This window comes from Adiantum capillus-veneris, chromosome 16 (assembly GCF_014529385.1).
Source record: "Adiantum capillus-veneris isolate H3 chromosome 16, ASM1452938v2, whole genome shotgun sequence".
Classification (NCBI taxonomy): domain Eukaryota; kingdom Viridiplantae; phylum Streptophyta; class Polypodiopsida; order Polypodiales; family Pteridaceae; genus Adiantum; species Adiantum capillus-veneris.
The window spans coordinates 61,331,500-61,351,688 of NC_140946.1; the positions used below are offsets into that span (position 1 = coordinate 61,331,500).

General features: G+C 44.9%; 1 protein-coding gene across 1 annotated transcript in view; it reads left to right on the top strand.

Moving 5' to 3' along the window:
- Nucleotides 1-19,604, top strand: part of LOC147439145 (uncharacterized) — a 144,193-nt gene extending 124,589 nt beyond the window's left edge. Inside the window, exons 19-24 of the mRNA XM_086485052.1 lie at nt 602-710; nt 796-932; nt 1,025-1,178; nt 18,490-18,627; nt 18,984-19,085; nt 19,170-19,604. Coding sequence (XP_086341178.1) covers nt 602-710; nt 796-932; nt 1,025-1,178; nt 18,490-18,627; nt 18,984-19,085; nt 19,170-19,244 — 715 coding nt within the window. The 3' untranslated portion in view covers nt 19,245-19,604. The remainder of the gene's footprint in view (nt 1-601; nt 711-795; nt 933-1,024; nt 1,179-18,489; nt 18,628-18,983; nt 19,086-19,169) is intronic.
- The last annotated feature ends 585 nt before the right edge of the window (nt 19,605-20,189 follow it).

A 20,189-nucleotide genomic window follows, 5' to 3' on the forward strand; every position in this document is an offset into this window, starting at 1 on the left:
ATACATGAACGAGTGGGTCAAGGACGAGGAAGGGTGACATTCTTAGTTCTTGATGTAGTTTTTTCAAAAAAATAAAATAAACTTGGGTGTTTTTTTGAGCACCACAGTCTACTGGCTCAACATCTGATCTTAATGATCAGCTCTGTATGCCAAAAAACCACCTTTTATACATGCTATCGAATATATAAAGAACACTGAAATTGGCTAAAACTTATAAATCAAATGATTATGAGCTCCAAGGTTATCTTCAGAAATAGAAAGCCTGTCTTGCTTTACAAATTCCTTTTGAGTTTTTACATGTGGCTGACTAAAACAAAGCCTTACTTCAGGAGATTTCAGTTTGAATTTATTTTTCGTGAGGACAGAGTTGAAGGCACGAATATGTTGTTTGTGAACTTAACTGAGTACCAAAGAATCTGTGACCTTTATTCATTTGCTTTTCGTGAGGACAGAGTTGTAGGCACGAATATGTTGTTTGTGAACTTAACTGAGTACCAAAGAATCTGTGACCTTTATTCATTTGCTTTACTGCTCCTATAAATCCACGAACAACCCAAACTCGTTCTACTAGTTACCTGCTTCTATGAATTTGAATGCACAGGTACGGTGTGATTGTTTGCCAGATGGGTTACCTTTTCATCGATGGGGTAGCAGTTCTTACCCTTGGCTATGCAATGACATTAAGCCACCCAGAGGACATTCTTGGAAAAGTCAGTTCCACCATCTGTTCGTGCATACTTTAAAAAACTGTCGCCAATTAGTTTAATTTCTGAAAATTGCTTTTCAAAATTGCAGGCCCGGCCCACATCTAGCCTCCTGGGTTCATTGAATGTGTCTTCAGTATTTGGCGTTTGGTTTATCAACATCATGTTTTTGATTGGAGCCATCCACTTTATGGCCAGCCAACCGGACTATGTAAAATGGCCAGCACGGTAAGAACAACTAAACTCTATGCTTTTCTTCAATACACAATGATCAAGCCAAGTGCTGGGTATATTTTGAATGATTTGTGATGACTCTGTAGGTACTCGCATGGCGCAAACTGGTGGACTCTTGGAGATAATTGGGAGTCTACTGTGTTATTTTTCACAATGTACTTCCAATTCATTACCTCAGCTTTCATATTCACTTTTGGATCCAGTTTCCGGAAAAGCGTCTTTCATAATTGGACCATTGTGGTAAGACCCTTGAGCTTAAGCTTAAAAGTTAGAAGTTTGAGATTGCACACGTACAATCTTTGCTATGCATGCAATCCAAAAGCAATTATCGAAGGAAAAATCTAGCTGTGAAAGGATGGATCCTAGACGGTCGAAAGTCAAATCAGAAAATCATGAAAGGGAAAAGCGTTGAAAGGATAACTACAGTTGAAATAAAACAAGGATTGTCACTTAGAGCACATATATTAATGATCGGAAAAATCCAGACAATCAAAAATCTTTTTTTCCGAGAAAAAGATCCTTCTCTTAGTTAATAAAACTGCCCAGGGGGCTACAAACCACCTCTACTAGAGCGGGCTACATCAAAAGCATGGGGAGACTCTCCCAATGAGTAAACAAAATATGTACAATGAGGGCTAAATCACAAAATGGGAGGAGGAAAAAGCGATATTGGTGGTCGGTAGTGCCATCTAGGCCCACCCTGGACCATGGTGAAGAAAGGCCTGGGGTGCCAGAGTTGCAGGAAAGCCTCTGTGCGCTCGCGCATGCGGTCAGAGCTGCCGTGAAGTCCCTTGAACTGACCCCTGAGAGTGTGAATCAGCTCAAGCCAAAAGTCACGTACAATCTCTGCCGGTGGGATAGGGCGAGCCTCGAAGATGCGGAAGTAGCGGGCCCGCCAAATGCACCAGAGTGTCAGACCACAGACGAGCTCTCAACACACCTCTCTCTCACTGCACCAGCTGGAGTGTAGGTCGACCCCCCTCGATCACTATCATCCTACTGGTGGAGGCCAACTCAAAATGGAGCGCAGGCCCCGTGAGAGTGGACCAGGCTGCAGCACCCCCCAAGTGTATTGTCGAGCTGTGGAAAGAGCTGGCATCAGCCGAAGAACCAGAGGCCAAACCTGATGTGCCATGGGGCAGTCCCACAGACAGTGACGCCGACTCTCCGAAGGATGGCCACAAGCTGCACAGGCTACCAAGAAGCCACTGTGTACTAGCCAACTCCCAACTACTATAGCTCTGTGTGCAACTAGCCACTAGAACAAAGTAACTCTCCTCAGTTGCTTCCAATCCCACAACTGCTCCCAAAAACTTGCTAAGAACTCAACTGTGAGACCGTCCTCCTGCCAATGAAGTATTGCAGGAGGATGAGTCTCTCTTCGTGCTACCAGTATGTGACGTCCCAGTCGAACTGTGTACTGGAAAAGGAGATCCCAAGGTGATCAAGTGAAGCGAAAGAATCCATCCAGAACCACTCTCCAAAATCCCACTGTACTCGTGCCAAAGGGCAGCTCTCCCAAAGCCCAAAGCCGCCAGTGGCCTGTCTCAAGAGCTGCCGACTTGGGATCTATGATACAGGTCCTCCCACAAATGGCCACAACTAGTATCCTCTAAAAGCAACACTCTGCAACCCGAGGAGCCTCTATTTAGCCTCTGTGAAGGCGACCCTCTCCCTGAACCTCAAAGAACATGTGGGATACGGTCTCCGAGCAAGCTCGAACTACAATGAGGATCTCCAGTCGTGTGAATGCCCCCATCCATTTGGGAGCTGTTGTCTCTAGAGGGGTGAGCCACTCAATTGGTAAAGCCTCTGTAATATCCTAACACATGTTGTGCACCCCCCTCATGCCTCGTAGTTGGATGCTCTCAACCTCCTCGATTAATCCTGAAAACTGAAGCCAATCGTCGAGAGTGCGTGCTGGACCCTCTGCCATGGGACCCCAAGAAACATGAGGCCTACCACCAACAAGGTGGCCTCTCTAAGAGCTAACCATAAGGTTCCAAACAAGGGGCTACCTCAAACGCTTCTCTATGCAAGTGGGTTGATGCTGCTCTAGGCCACTCCTCAACTGCTCCTAAGACCTAAGCAGGGTGGCAGCAAACTGATCCTCCAACCTCCTGCTCAGACCAACTGTGCATCTCTATAAAAATCCACCTGATGGAAGGGTTCCAAGGGCCGTGCACATGGGGAACTCCAGCTCGAAGCCGGTGAAGCAATAACTCCTTCCAAGGCTCCTTCCCTGAAACCAGTCCTCTGGCCACAAACTTTCCAAGGAGGGCTCTGCTCTGCTGTGCAGGGGCAATGATCACCAGCCCCTCCTGAGAACAAGGTAAGGTGATGACCTGCCAGGCCACTTTGGCCTGGGCTAACTGGGTGTCACTCCTTTTGACGCAAAAAGTTCCTGATCAGCCTCTCTAGTTGGCTGATACAGGATGCTCGAGAAGATCTAGCAAGATGTGATGTACCACATAGTAGCCACCAACTATGTCTGCCGAAGAAAGCCATGCCGAACTCAAATGAAGCAGTTTCCTCCTAATGGAGGGGAGCAGTCTATGTAACAAGCTTGGACAAGTCAAGTCGTAAATCTGGCACAACACAAAAGAGAATCACTTAAAACACTAAACAAACTTTTATCGCAGTTAATAGTCGACACGGCCCGACGTAGTTTCGTGCCTAGAGGTATTGGCCCCAAAGTCTAGTGCCCCTTTCGGTATTTAATTTTATATTAATACTTGAGCAAAGTACAAAGTACAAAGGTCCTCTCTACTCAACTGTTTGTTAGCAAGTCTGAGAGAAAGAGTGGCCCTAGGTACATATTTATAGGCCCATGGCCTCTCAAAAGCAATACGTGAAAAGCTTCATGATCAAAAGCTTCTTGGCTCAAAAGCTGCCAGTAAAAAACATGGAAATCTGTACGCTGCCACGTCAGCACATCTCAACGCGTTTTGTGGAAATCCGTACGCTGTGCCCTGTCAACAATCCTAAGAACCGCTGTTCACTTTACCGTTCACTTAGTTCACAACTTTTTAATCATTCAGTCTAGTTATCTCATGCGTCCAGAGTCTTGATGCACCTAGATCCTTGTGATTTCATCCTCTAGAACTTTTGATGCGCTCCCCACAGTATCCAATCATCTCATTCATATGGGAATCTTGATGTACTATAATCTTATTTCATCATTCATCATCACCATTCATTCAAATTTCAAACAAAATTCATGATTCTTATGTTGAATCGTGATCAGATTCATTCTTGAGCCGTCATTGCTCCCAATTGCTTTCATATGCAAATTCCTCACCATCTCATCCTCGATTTCACCTGTTATCTGTACACAAATAACAGGATCTTCCAAAAACATTAATTCCATGCACCTGCTGAATTTTTTTGCAAAAACCCTAATTTTACAAAACTGTTGGATATAAAATTTGTTCACGTCAATGCGTAGAGCTTGTTGAGAGCATTAAGTTTGCCTTCTATCGCATATCTAAATTTTCAGCCGTCGAAGAGATTTTTAAAAGTTTCTACAACACAAAAGAGCATCAAAATACATGTTTTTAGAGTTTTTTAGGGCAAAACGAACGCCTTTTTCTCTTGCAAGTGATTTTGAATTCCTTATGGTTTATGCCCTGTACGACAAAGCGATGAAGATGGGAACGCGTCCGATGCACGATGAAGTAAGGGTGGGAGTGACTAATAAGTCCCACGTCTAGACATGAAGATTGTAACAAACTTGGACACCCCAAGTCATGATTCTACCGTGACATTACAAAGATTCACTTTAAAACAGTTAAAAAAAGAACGACACGGCCCGGCGTAGTTCCGTGCCCAGAGGTATTGGCCCCAAAGACTGGCGCCCCTTTCGGTATTTCTTTTTATATTAATCTTGGTGCAAAGTACAAGTGAATCTGCGGGGACTCTCACTCAGACTCTGCGTCCAGATACTTTGAGTAATGAGGCCCCAACAAACTTATTTATTATTTCAAGGGATGCCCAAAAGCAGAGCCCCAAAATCTCAAACTCAAAAGCAACTGTAGTCCAAAAGCTGCCAGAAATCAGCCAGCGTAATTTATGGGAGTCCGTACACTGCCACATGAACATGTCAGCGAAATAGCCAAAATCCGTACAACCTGCCATCTCAACCAGTCAGCGCGTTTTGCGACGCGATTTTTGGGACTGCTGCCACGTCAGCCTATCGGCGCATTTCAGGGTCCAGCCACGTCACTAGTTTGTGACATACCCCCCTCTTGAAAGAATTGTAGTCGCCCTTGATTATGCCTACAAAACAAACAGATGCCATAAAGTGTCTTAGTAGACACTGACTGTTAGTACCGACACACCAGACACAACACATCTAGCACTTGTACAAATCGACAGTCACATCACAGGACATCACATGACGAATCACATACAAATTCATTCCAAATCTCAGACCATGATTAATCGGCAACGTATTTAGTAATCGCATCTACATCCATTCGGGACATCTCAGATGTCCAATTAACTAATCCTTATTGCAATCATGTCTATAGAGATTTATAAGATTGAACTGCTGCAGTCATTCCGTCTTTCAGTTCTTGCACTCAAATAAGTCAAGTACAAATCAGTCATTTTCATTTTTATTTCCAAGAATTCCAGTTCATAAAGTCATACAACAGAATATTGTCAGCCCATCAGTATCCTTGAAACCCAAACAAGGACATCAGTGACTATTTAAAATCGGGGTAATCCGTTGACAAGGAGCGGAGTGACTCCCATCTTGTGCAAATGCGTTGCACTAGATTCATTCTATCGGAGTAGACTATGCCCAAATGCCCATCTGTCTGCGAGTGGAAAGCTAACGAGAACTGCACCATGTACCAATGTTCTCCCAAATAGCCTTCCAAAACAAACTCGTGAGTCGGGGATCTCTGTCAGAGACTATTGTCTCAGGCATGCCATGTAATCTCAAAATCTGAGCAATGAACAGTCTCGCTAAACGATCCGGCTTGACTTCTTTTTTCACTAGAATGAAGTGAGCTTGCTTGCTAAATCTGTCGATGACAGTCCAAATGCCATCCTGCCCACTCTGTCTACGAAAGATAAAAAATGAAATCCATAGCAATACTTTCCTAGGGGCGGGTGGGAATGGGTAAAGCCTGTAACAAACCCTATGCTTTATGCCTGTTTAACTTGACCTTTTGGCATACCAAGCAACTGCGTACAAAGTCGTCCACATCCTTCTTGAGTCTCGGCCAAAAGAAGTAACGCTCCACACCTTTCAAGGTGGTGTCGATGCCGCGGTGACCCGTAAAAGGTGGACAATGGCATTTAGTCAGAACCTTTTCCCTCAACGGTTGTGTAACGCACAACATCGTTTTCTTCATTAAGTAGCCATCATGTATAGAATATCCCGCTACCACCTCCCCATTCTATAGTCGAGTGAATACATCTGAAAAATCTGGATCTATGGCGTAGTAATCAACCATGTCCTCGAAGCTTCTATGATGAATCGCGGAAATAGCCAAGACTAACATCTTGCGGGACAAAGCATCAACCACCAAGTTCTTTTGTCCCTGTACATGGACAATCTGGAAGTGAAACTGTGACAAGATGTTAGCCCACCGCATCTGCTTTTTCGAAAGCTGCTTCTGTGACAAGAAGTAGCATAAACTCTGATGATCAGTGAAGACCGTAAAATTGGCTCCAAGTAGGTAATGTTGCCACTGAGTAAGAGCATGGATAACCTCCAAAAGCTCTTTCTCATAAATCTGTGCTGTCAATTCTGGCCTTGAAAACAATCGGTTCTCATAGGCAATGACATGGCCTTCTTGCATTAAGAGCGCACCCAGACTACAACCACAAGCATCACAATATACTTCGAATGACTTTTGCAAATTCGGCATAGTCAATACTGGTCCAATAGTCAATTTCTCTTTCAGTGTCTGAAAGGCAGTCACCTTTGTGGGTCCTTACAGAAAGGGACTCCTTTCTGTGTCAGAATGTGCAAAGGGGAAGCTACCTCTGCAAACTTTCAAATGAACCGCCGATGGTAAGAACATAAGCCCAAGAAGCTTCTAACTTCATGAACATTCTTCAAATCAGGCCAATCACGTATAGTCTCAATCTTGGCGGGGTCTATTTGAACTTCTGCCGCTGAGACGATATGTCCAAAAAAGTGTATCTCCGGCAAGAAAAATTCACTCTTTTTGGCATTGATAACTAACTTGTGATCTCACAATGCCTGAAAGACCTGTACCAGGTGGTGTCTATGTTCTGCTTCATCCTTGGAGAAGACTATAATTTCATCAAAGAAAGTGCCACGAATGATCTATACTCTCTGAAAATGCTATTCATCATTCGGCTAAAAGTCGTTGGAGCATTGGTAAGGCCAACATGCAACACCAAAAATTCATATAAACCAAAGCTCGTCCGAAAGCCTATCTTATAGACATTTGCCGGCGCGATTCGGATCTGATCATATCCGCTTTTCAAATCAATGCTGTTGAAACAAGAGGATCCCTGTAGTCGGTTAAGAATATCATCGATCCTTGGAATCGAAATCTGTTCATGATGGTGATTTCATTGAGAGCTCTGTAATCAATGCACATTCTCCAAGATCCGTGTTTCTTTAAAACCAACAACATCGGAGAGCAGTAAGGTGAGGTACTCGGCTGGATAAGACCCTTTTCCAGAAGGTCTTTCACTTGGTTCATAATCTCTTCATTCTGGGCTCGGCTAACACGGTAAGGTGGCCGGTTCGGTGGTGTGCTTCCAGGTATCAAATCAATAGTGTGATCCTCAGGACGAGATTGTGGCAACTCGCCTGGCAGGCCCTCAGAAAAGCTATCAGTTAGGTGCTGCAGAATGAATGTTGTATTTTCTCAAGATTAGTGATCTTTACTGCTCAAGGTTCCTTTTAGTTCTTAGGGAAAGAGAGAGCTTTCCGTCTTATGGAGAGTGCTATGATCACGAACAAAGTGAGTGAATATTGTGCGTGCAAGTGAATGAGACGGAGAGAAGGAGAGAGAAGAGATACGACACCGAGGGGTTGTAAAACCCTCCTCCGAAGGCCCCGCTCTCGTCGGCGAGAGTGGTCTATTTTGATTGCAGAAAGGTGTACAATGCGAATGCAATGGACTGACGCAATGGGACTATGCCGATGACGACGACGGTGATGACGACGACGACACAAGACTGAAATCTGCAATCTTTCTACTGTTGTCCAAAACGCTATTGGCTGAAATCTGCAAATCTTCTATCTGCTGAATTCTGACTCTATGTCGGTGACGATGTCAATGACGACGATGCGACGACGACGCGCTGAGAACACATATGCTGAAATCTGCGTTTTCCAGGCTGAAACTGTAAACCTTGCGGAAACTGACTGTGCAGCGAGGAATTGCTGCGGGAAGGTGAGATCTGCGAGGTTCGGGACTTGATCTGCGGGTACCAAGGGCTGAAAACTGAAAACGCTGATGTTCTTTGACCTTCCGTCGTGGAGAATCTGCAAAACGCTAGGGTTTGTAGCAGATGCAAAAACGTTAGGGCTGAAAATCTGTAAATCTGACGCCGATTGTCTGCAAAGGCAAAACGCTAGGCTGATCTGTTGTCTGTTGTAGTCGCCGGGGCTGATCTGCTGTGCAAAACGCCAGGGCTGGTTCTTCATGCAAAAACGCTAGGCCTCTTGGGGGGGTTCTGCTGAGAAGTTGCCTGTTGAGCATGTGCTCCTACTGCCTCTTCTGCAAGAAAGTGTGAACTTTGGTTTGCTTATATATTAACTTAGCAAAATTGCCCTACCTACTTTTGTTGGAAAGTCACTTAAAAATAATAAGTGAAAATAACCAATAAATAGGAAAATAGGCTAAATGCACTGGAAAATTCCCCTAACTAATGCTAATGGATTTTGATGGGAATTCCGACGATCATGCTGTGTGCAATCGGAGGATATGCATCTATGCTAAGTGACTGGGCATGCACGGTCTACGAATAGACTCACAAAATTGCCAGATCACTGCTAATCTAGACTTGACTCAACTGACTCAACCCCGTTGTAGTGTAGCTTGTCCACGGACACATAGGGTTGCAATGTGTCACGTGACATCTCCTCCTTTTCAAAGTGAGGTACTCGTACGGAACTGTATGGCGTCGAGGGAGATAGCCAACAACATCCGGAATCTTGGAAGGGACTCTTCGCCGGCCCACTCTGATGTGTGGGTCGTGCGGTACTTGAACTTCATAAAGGTCTGCAATGCTTGCTTCTTTGGGCCATGCCGAAAGCGACTCAAAGTCTTCTGTGGCTCTTTTGATGCTTCAACTTCGTATAGAGTCCTGCTTCTTCCGCCTTCAAGAATCTCCATGGCTGAAAATTCCTGAAACCATCTCCAACACAAAACCATGAACATACCTATTCCATGTAAAGCGAAGGAAAAAAATCTAGTCTTCGCTAAAGATTGTGTATGCAATGTAGATGAACATAGAGACGGAGTGACAACCCGTTCATCAACCACAAGCAAACAATGAGATCGAATCTTTCGCTTATGATCTAGAGCAATCAACTGTGGCAATTCACAACGGAGAAACCCATGCTTGGTGCTCATACTATCATGTGCTCTGTCGGAAACGGTGTCATGCCAAGGAAGAGACATGGAATGTGACTTCCTTACATACAAACTTTTCAGCTTTTCATGCACAATCCGCATACATTCGTGCTCATCCATGAGAGAAACGTGCTCAACATACAATATGTCATGTCTAGGAAAAGGGATCACATAACGATGCTGACTAACATACAGGAAACCTTCACGAATGAAACACTCAAACAATGCGTGCGTATCAATCATGTGAACACATAATACTTCCTGTGAGGGTTCTTTGGACCAAGGCTCGAGAGCCAAGATCGGTTCTTCTTGAAGGGGTTCTGTGGACCTAGGCTCGAGAGCCAAGATCTCTTCTTCTTGAATGATCGAATCGTCCTGTGGGGGTTCTTTGGACCTCGACTCGAAAGCCAAGATCGCTTCTTCGTGATTGATCGAATCTACAACGAGGTTAGCTTCGCTAGCAAAAGCATCAACTAACACATCATCCTTGTGAACAATCACATCATCTTCATGCAACTCATCATGCTTGTGAGAAATCACATCTTGATCATGCAAATCATCATGCTTGTCATTGTCATCCAAATCATTATGCAAATCATCATGCTTATCATTGTCATTCAAATCATCATGCTTAGCAATATCATTCAAATCATCATCATGCTTCAAACAATCATGCAAATCCTGTATATCCTGCTTTGGAGAAGAAGAGACTGCGAGAGTCTCCTTTTTCCGATTCTATTGCATCTGTGCCTGAGCTTGAGAAAAGAGTTGCAATAACTCTTGCATTTGTGCTTTGTTCTCGCAATAAAATTCTGCTTCTATGGCTGCCCTTCTTTCTTGGTACTTACGCTCGATGGCTGCCATATCTTCTTTGTAGGCTTTTCTTTCTGTTTCTCTTTCTTGGTCCAACTCCTCCATAAGATTTAGTGCAATCTTTGTCGTAGATGGGGAAGGGTCGGAAAAACCTCCTGGTGGGGAAAATTCTTCTTCGCCTCTCTCATGCTCATCACTTCCAAGCGAAGTATCCATGCCGCTTCGGGTGACAACCATGCACTATGATTTTGGGGTCTTAAGCTCGCGAGGAACTTGGTTCTTGAGGGTCTTGAGGTTCTTGAGATCCTTGATTCGTGAGAATCTTGGGTTCTTGAGGTTCTTGAGTCTTGAGGGTCTTGGGTTCTTGGGGTTCTTGAGGTTTTCTTTCGCTTGCAAATCGCGTTGAAGAAGGATCTTCTCTTCACCCGAGTTCTACTACTTTCTGCGGGCGCACCCCTTGGCAGCCTTGCGCTCACACCAAGGTTGCTTTTTCCCACCTCACGTCGATTGGCCGGCCGCTAAGTGCACGGTCCGCTCTCAATGAGTGAAAAGTGACAGAAGGGGAGGCTAGACAAGCCCTTCTTTCTTGGGATTCCTGTCACTCTTCAACAAAATGCGATTAGGAATCGCCACGCCCAAGTAAACTTGGGTTCGTGCGATCACAAGCAAAAACATTCTTGTGGTTCTTCCCTAGAGTAATGCAGAACACTTCCAAAGCTCTGATACCAATGTTAGGTGCAGCGGAATGAATGTTGTATTTTCTCAAGATTAGTGATCTTTACTGCTCAAGGTTCCTTTTAGTTCTTGGGGAAAGAGAGAGCTTTCCGTCTTATGGAGAGTGCTATGATCACGAACAAAGTGAGTGGATATTGTGCGTGCAAGTGAATGAGACTGAGAGAAGGAGAGAGAAGAGATACGACACCGAGGGGTTGTAAAACCCTCCTCCGAAGGCCCCACTCTCGTCGGCGAGAGTGGTCTACTTTGATTGCAGAAAGGTGTACAATGCGAATGCAATGGACTGATGCAATGGGACTATGCCGATGACGACGACGACACAAGGCTGAAATCTGCAATCTTTCTACTGTTGTCCAAAACGCTATGGGCTGAATTCTGCAAATCTTCTATCTGCTGAATTCTGACTCTATGTCGGTGATGATGTCGATGACGACGATGCGACGACGACGCGATGAAAACGCAGATGCTGAAATCTGCGTTTTCCGGGCTGACACTGTAAACCTTGCGGAAACTGACCGTGCAGCGAGGAACTGCTGCGGGAATGTGAGATCTGCGAAGTTCGGGACTTGGTCTGCGGTACTAAGGGCTGAAAACTGAAAATGTTGATGTTCTTTGACCTTCCGTCGCGGAGAATCTGCAAAACGCTAGGGTTTGTAGCAGATTCAAAAACGCTAGGACTGAAAATCTGTAAATCTGACGCCGATTGTCTGCAAAGGCAAAACGCTAGGCTGATCTGTTGTCTGCTGTAGTCGCCGGGGCTGATGTGCTGTGCAAAACGCAAAGGCTGGTTCTTCATGCAAAAACGCTAGGCCTCTTGGGGAGGTTCTGCTGAGAAGTTGCCTGTTGAGCATGTGCTCCTGCTGCCTCTTCTGCCAGAAAGTGTGAACTTTGGTTTTCTTATATATTAACTTAGCAAAATTGCCCTACCTACTTTTGTTGGAAAGTCACTTAAAAATAATAAGTGAAAATAACCAATAAATAGGAAAATAGGCTAAATGCATTGGAAAATTCCCCTAACTGATGCTAATGGATTCTGATGGGAATTCCAACGATCATGCTGTGTGCAACCGGGGGATATGCATCTATGCTAAGTGACTGGGCATGCACGGTCTACGAATAGACTCACAAAAGTGCCAGATCATTGCTAGTCTAGACTTGACTCAACTGACTCAACCCTGCTGTAGTGTAGCTTGTCCACGGACACATAGGGTTGGGATGTGTGTGTCACGTGACACTATCGGCATGAGTGTGGAGAAAATCTTGGCGTTCTTTATCAAGTTCATACATGTTCGTTCTGTATTCATCATTTAACTCTTCCAAGTGGATCGGGAAAACAAAGAGGCTGTGTTTTTGGAAATGGCCGAAGCCGATACAATAGGGACAAACTCGCCCTTCAGTTTTACATAAGTAAAATTTTTCGTTCCTTTTCTTTTGTGAAAGTCGCTTTCTTTGCCCGATAATCAACCACGACGTTGTTCTTATGGTACCAAGGGACTCCTAGGAGGATGTCACAACCTTCCAAGGGCATTATGTAAAAGTCCTCGTGCCCCAAATACCCCTGACAATGCAATCGAACTTTGCCAATGACAGGTGTAATGGTTATGTCTCGTCCGGGTGCCGCTAGAACTGCCTCTGCTAGTGGTCCCATCCTCTTGGGTGTAATCTCGAGCCGCGCCACCGATTCGGGTGAAATGAAGTTGGCCTTGGCTCCTCCATCGAAGAAAATCAAGGCTTCGTAATCTTTCACTTTGCCCCAAGCTCGGCAAAGTTGTGTACTTTCATCAATCATGCTTGGGTCAGTACCCATGCAATCTGGAACCACTCCTGCTGTCATCTTGCCTTTTCTACCACGTTTCTCTGCTATGCTTGAACTCTCTGGCCTGTCTTCATTTTGCTCATGTTGTGCCTTTTTGGGGCACTTCTTTGATGTAATTGGCCCTCTCTCAAAGAGTGAGCCTGCGTCGTGTATCCTTATCTTTCTTTTCTTGGGAACTCTTTCTCTTTCTACTTTCACTGTTAGAGATTTGTTGGCTCCTCTGTGTCAAGATCTCATCAGTAGGGTAAGTCAAATTTCCCGAATGTATCGCAAACCGTTTTGCATGACCCATCAATTCTTAAATAGAATTTGACTTTTATTCCAGGCAGTAGTCTCTGATCTCTGTAAGGAGTCCGTAGCAAAAACGCTCAATCTATTCCTTAAGAGAGACCTTCTTAAATGAAGAGGTTGGTAGAAAAGAGTTCCAAAATCTCTCGCAATAAGCGAGTCTCCCTTTTATCATCCGAAGATGATTCCAAGCGGTTCATATATCTCGTTCATTCCATCTCTTGAAGTTCATACTGAGTAGGCCGAGGTGGCCCGTACTCTTCCTCTGTTAAATCATCAAAATCTTCTTCGTGATCTCCCGCATTAACAGATGCGGAAGAAGTTGCTTGATTCTTGTTGGAAGCCATAAGTGTCGCGAGAAAAGGATCGGATTTCTCGGCAGAAGAGAAATTGGCCGTGCTCTGATACCACTGCAACAAACTTGGACACCCCAAGTCAAGATTCTACCGCGACACAGCAGAGATTCACTTTAAAACAATTCACAAAAGGACGATACGGCCCGGTGTAGTTCCGTGCCCAAAGGTATTGGCCCCAAGGATTGGCGCCCCTTTCGGTATTTCATTTTATATTAATCTTGGCGCAAAGTACAAGGGAGTCTGTGGGGACTCTCACTCAGACTCTGCGTCCAGATGCTCTGAGTAATGAGGCCCCAACAAACTTATTTATTGTTACAAGGGATGCCCAAAAGCAGAGCCTCAAAATCTCAAAACTCAAAAACAACTGTAGTTCAAAAGCTGCCAGAAATCAGCCAACGTAATTTACAGGCGTCCGTACACTCACACGTCAGCATGTCAACGGAAATAGCGGAAATCCGTATGGCCTGCCACGTCAGCCTGTCACAACGCGTTTTGCAGCGCGATTTTTGACAGGCTGCCATGTCAGCCTGTCGGCGCATTTCAGGGGCCGGCCACATCACCAGTTTGTGACAAGATTCTTTAATAGAATTTCTATGTCTACTCTTTGGAAGGACCAGTATGCTTTGAGAAAAGCACACGCCTAAAGCTCTGATACCACTGTAACAGACTTGGAACGTCAAGTTGTAAATTTGGCACAACACATGAGGGAATCACTTAAAACACTTCATAGATTTTTATCACTTAAATAGAGACGACACGGCCCAGCGTAGTTCCGTGCCCAGAGGTATTGGCCCCAAAGTCTAGCGCCCCTTTTGGTATTATTTTTATATAAATGCTTGAGCAAAGTACAAAGTTCGAGAATCCTCTCTGCTCAACTGCTCGTCCGTAAGTCTGAGAGAAAGAGTGGCCCTAGGTACATATTTAAAGGCCCGTGGCCTCTCAAAAGCAGTGCATGAAAAGCTTCCTGGCCCAAAAGCTGCCAGCGAAAAACGCGAAAATCCGTACGGAACGGTCAGCACATGTCAGCATGTTTCACGAAAATCTGTAAGTTGAGCCACGTCAGCAGTCCAACGTGATTTGCGACGTCCGTACAGCCTGCCAGATCAACGTAAACGAGGGGTTCCGTAATGTTTTACCACGTCATCAATTTGTGACAGTCTACTGCTCAGGGGACAAGTCCAAGCCAACCTAACAACCCAGACAGCGTATTGGAGTCCCTAGGCGAATGCACCTGAAGCCCTCACCTGGCGACCAATCAAGCATAGGAGCACTGCCAACCCAAAAAGGCATCGTCTTCCTCCAGTTGATCAGTGCTCCCGATGCACAACAAAACACCTCAAGAGCCTTCTCACACCTATGTAGAGTGGCCTTCTGGCCCTCCCAAGTACATGGTTGAGTCGTCAACAAACTCAACGTCAAGTAACTGGTCTCCCCTAATAGGCAACTCTAAACCACACAAGCCAACCTGTTGTGAAGTCAAAAATCTGCTCATCGCCTCAACATAGAAAAGAAATAGAAAGGGGGCTAGAGGGCAACCCTGTCTGACCAAACGCACGAGCATGAAGCGTTCCCCTCTGTCCCCTGCCAATAGCACCTGACTATGCGCACACCTGTAGAGAGCTGACACACCTCTGATCCAAGCATCTGAGAAACCCATCCTGCGTAAAGTGCCCTCCAAAAAGTCCAAGTCGACTCTATTGTAAGCCTTCTCAAAGTCGAGGAGTACGACGCGCGAGGACAGACGCCTCCCAAAAGGTGAAAATGTTGTCATCTTTACAAAACTTGCCTGGGTCCCATGTATAATGCTCCGTAAGAAGTGGTTGGATCCTCAAACACAGAGTCTTTGCTAGAATTTTGTAGGCTAAGTTGAGAATGGTGATGGGTCGCCACTGCCAAATCTCATCGAAGGAACGTCCCTCCTTGGGAATAAGGTAGATCAAGCCCTCACTCGTGCTTTCAGGCATCTCTCCAGTGTGCAAGATGTATTGATAGGCGTTGCAGAGATCCAAACCAAGCAAGTGCCAGTACTCCAAAAAGAAGCTGAGAGTCCAACCACCCTCCCTTGGACAACTACCTCGGGGGAGTGCTCTGAGGGCCTCATGGAGCTCCTCTAGTTGCTCTAGTCTCTGACGCATCTCCTCAGTAACAAGGCTAGGCATTTGCGCCCAAACTTGCTCTCTGCATGCATCCTAACTCTCTGACCAAGGCTCAACTGACAGCAAATCACGATAGAATTCGGTAGCAACTGCACGCTTATCCTCAGGCTCTGAGGCAACTAACCCGTCGGGTCTCCTTAACTGGCTCACACTAGTGTGCGCATGGCAGGGCCCCACTTTCTCAAAGAACTCCCCAGTAACTCTGTGACCCACTGGGTCCACTGAGATGCCTGTCGATGGAAGGCAAACTGATGGCACCGCTCCTCAATGCTAGTCAGCTCCTATCGAGCCTGCTGCATCTGCTCCTCCAACCAAGGACTGTCTGGGTGGTGCTCGTGCATCTTCTACAAGGAAACAATGCCCCGTCGAAGACGCTTCTCCTCCCTAGCTGGAGCCAAGTGATCTGTAGACTCGTGGAGGAAGAAGCGACTAAGCTCAACGAGTCCAGAGGCCACGCTACTAGCTGGGGTGTCCTGCGAATCCAAACTCTCTATCCAAAGTGTCACCACAAGCTCTCTAAGATTTGGATCCAGCAAGAGCCCCTCAAGGATGCGTAGCATCGTACTCCCCCTCCTCTGTCTGTCTATCATAGGCACATGGTTGGGAAAAGTAGTCCCTGCTAGAATGCAAACAGATCCACCCATGTCACATGTGTGGTCACTGGCGTAGGAGCGATCTATCCAAGATAGATTCAGTCCTCCTACTCTGTAGTCAGAGCAAGAGAAAGACAAGTTGTCTCGGGACCGCACAAAGCCTGTATGCTGCCAAACATCAGAAACCCATGCGGAGAAAAATACTCAAGTCCTGACAAATCTAAAGAACCAAAATGAGTGCCAAGTCGAAAACGACGAACCTTTCAACACCAAATCATGATGGAGGTTGCACTAATCAGGTCGAACATGGAAGCTTGAGAAAATGGCCAAGCAAGGGAACAAGTGGTGGAAGAGGATGGAACAGAAGTGCCAAAGATGAGCGTATCAAAGCCATCGGCTAGGGTAAAGAAGGCCGAGAGGGACGAAGAAGAGGTACCCCCTGAAGCAGGACACTTGGACAAAGGAGAAGGCCGTCGACTCTCGAGGTCGACAATAAACCGATGGTAAAGGCAATGAAGAGGCTAGAGGGAAATCATTGCAACGGATAAAAATCTCAGCCAAGGCATTGAAAGTAGCAAGGGTATAGGCTGTCTTGGTCCCATATTTGTGACGATCACGCCGTCTTCGATAACATGTAGTTGTTGTATGTTCTTAGTCTTCCACGATAGGTATGAATAACATTAGGTTGATTTTGTTGGGTAGCTCCACCCCCACGAGCAACCGCCCAAGTCGTATATCGCGCAGTAGTGCAGAGCTAGCTCTATCTAGAATATGCTAAGAAATTTGCTGCAACGCAAGTAGCATATCCTCGCAAGTGATAAACAGGCAAAGAGAGACCAATAGAGAGAATCATTTGAAGAGGGAAGCTTGGCCAACAATCTAGTAGCCAAATCTGTAGAAATGATCTTGCTAGATACAACAAGATTGCTACATGCGAATAATCAGGGCCTGAAGGGAAGAGAATTGTGAGAACTGAAGGCTCAACAAAGTCTTCTCTAAAGCAAGGCACTTGTACCAAACCTCATGTGCTGAATGAAAATACATAAAAAGTGATTTGGAAAACACCTTGCTATTAATCTCATTCCAAGAATTAACCATGGCTTGTGTAATGACCAACGATGTTGCCTGCCCTGAAGAAGTAGTCGAAGAAGCGAAAGTAGAAGATAATCCAAATGTCTTTAAAGGTTCTATGCTTCTGGCAGCCTTGTACTTTGCCTTTGGGCGGTTGCATCAGATTTACTTCCTTGTAGGTAGGCACCTCTTGGGCACCTACAGGGAGTCAAAGTAATAGAGAATCAGCAATGTGCTTTCTTTTTTAAAAAGGGAAAAAAAAAGATGATGGGAGTATGGCAGAAGAGAGAGAGAGAGAGAGAGAGAGAGAGAGAGAGAGAGAGAGAGAGAGGACAAGCCTTGTGGGGCACCTTTGTACGTTGGGCCCAAGTTAGAGGTCCAATGACCTAACTCCCCAAAACTAACAACCCCAAAATATGGGAAATATGAATAGTCGCTGCCCCAAAACACGGTGTCTTTTGAACTAAGACAACCAAAACAAAGTCCCACTAGATAAAATTTGTGAAAATGTCCTGGACCCAAACAAGAGAGAACAACACAAGGCCAGGCATAGCCACAAATAAGCCCTCACTCCCGGGATCTAGACATAAACCCAAGGGATGACCCACCAAGACTCTTAATAATAAAGAACTCACACAATCCCTATCATCACGCAGGTTCTCCAAAGACAAGCCCTCGCTCTCTGGATCGAAGAGATAACCCACCTAAACTCTTAACAATAGATGAACATACAATGTCTATGTACGTTCTGAAAATATAGTTACATCCTATCGACAAGTTCCACAAAAACAATAGAAAATAGGACCACCATTCAATTTTATGACGGATGCTCCTGTAGTACATACATAAATATTGCTTCTTGCTTTGGATGCTTCTTCAATAAACTATGCTTGTCCAATTCACTACATCAAGTTCAAATCAAGACCTTGATACTCTTCAATCGTGCCCCGAACTAATTTGGAGTGACACTACGATAAAATCTAGAGGGATAGCACTCTCGAACTCCAACTCCCTCTCGTGAAATTTGAATGCTCTAAGAAACATACTGTAAAGGGCTTCAATTATGCACAGCTTTTGACCTAATAAGAATGTATACGTATATAACTAAATGAGACACTTCTAAAGCGCATCTTTTTTGTTTCAGGTCTTTTATGGATCTCTAATGGTGTTGATGTCTGTACTACTGCTGCTTCCACCGAGTGGTTTTACTAGTCTGTGGCATGTTGCAAGTGAGCAGTTCAACAGTGTGAATTCTTCGTCCCCTGTATGGACCCTGTATCAGGTATTTCCGCTCTTCCCCTCCTCCACACACACACACATTCATGCACATGCGTGCACGCACGCACATTGTTTAGGTGGTGCTTTACTACTGGTGTACAACCCCCTGACCTACTACTGGTGTACAACCCCTGATCGTGGGAAAACCCCACAAAACTCAATCTCTCTCTCTCTCTCTCTCTCTCTCTCTCTCTCTCACACACACACACACACACACACACACACACACATACACACACACAAAATCTCCCTCTCCGTCATCCAGTCCACGTTCACACACACACACACACACACACACACACACACACACACACACACACACAGTCCTCTAATAGATGCTTCGCTTACTTGTGCTTTCAGGAAGCTGGAGGCTCTTCTTCACCTGCAATGTCATTCGATTTCCGCCTGCGACTGTGGCTGCTCATAATGGGGAGCTTGGCAACGATCATACTGTGGCAGAAGGTAAGGCTATGGTTGCGCAGCTGCTCCATAATGAAGGCCCGACCTCTCAAATTCTCTTCTTTTCTTGTTCTTTGTTGGTGGCAGGTGTTTGCAGAAGGTGTGATTGCCAAATTCGTCGCCAGCAGGTTTCCATCAGTCCGCCAAAAATTCCTAGTATAGGCCTAGTGATCTCTTTTATTCCATCATTTGGAAAGAGCAAATTCAATTGTATAATGTCCTCATTTTAACCCTCCTTTCTAATTGCCTTATTCATTCTAACCCATAGCCCTCTTTTTTGGCCTACATAAGGTGAGTCCCACTAGGGTAAAGGGGCCAATAAGTAGACGTCTCCAAAAGGGAGATTGAACCCAGTCCCCCAATTGTGAGACAAATATTTGGAATCTTGCTTATGTGTCCTTGTGATTTACTGTAAAAATACTAATAATGGGGGCTTTAGTGTCTAATCCCTGAAAAACCTCAAAAATTGTATTTTCTAAGATAGAGCATCAAGAAGAATATCAATCAAGGTATTATGAGAAATATGATGTGATCTTTGCAACTAAATATACCCCCCCTCCCCCCCCACCCCCCACCACCCCAACAACCAAAATAACGTTTTTCTTTTCTAGGTGTCTCTATACTACCTCCATTAAGTACTAATAAAATTAGTGGTGTGTATTTTAATATTCTTCCCTCCTTGTCACACTTAGGGAACTATATTTCCACAGAATGAAGCAAACACGTTCTTGAACTTTATTAATCTTCCAAGTACTTTGCATTTTGTGAGTCATTATCTTGTAAGGGAAAGTGTGTGATGCACTTGAAAGTTTACCTTGTTAATCTCACTAATTGTTTTACCTCAAAGCAAGATTCGGCTCTTAGTGTGAACCATAGAATTTTTGGGAGCAATTGTGGATCGTAAAAGGGCATATTACTTAGACAACTTGGATTTATGCAATTATTCGAACTATTTATTGTGATTTATGATTGATGATTGATGCCCGCATCTTAACCTTAATTTAATGAATTAAGGTCCAAAGCACTATATATTGAGATATTATGAACGTTGAATGCTTGTGTACATTGCTAGAAATAAATGAGTACTTAAATAGAGATTAGAGTGGT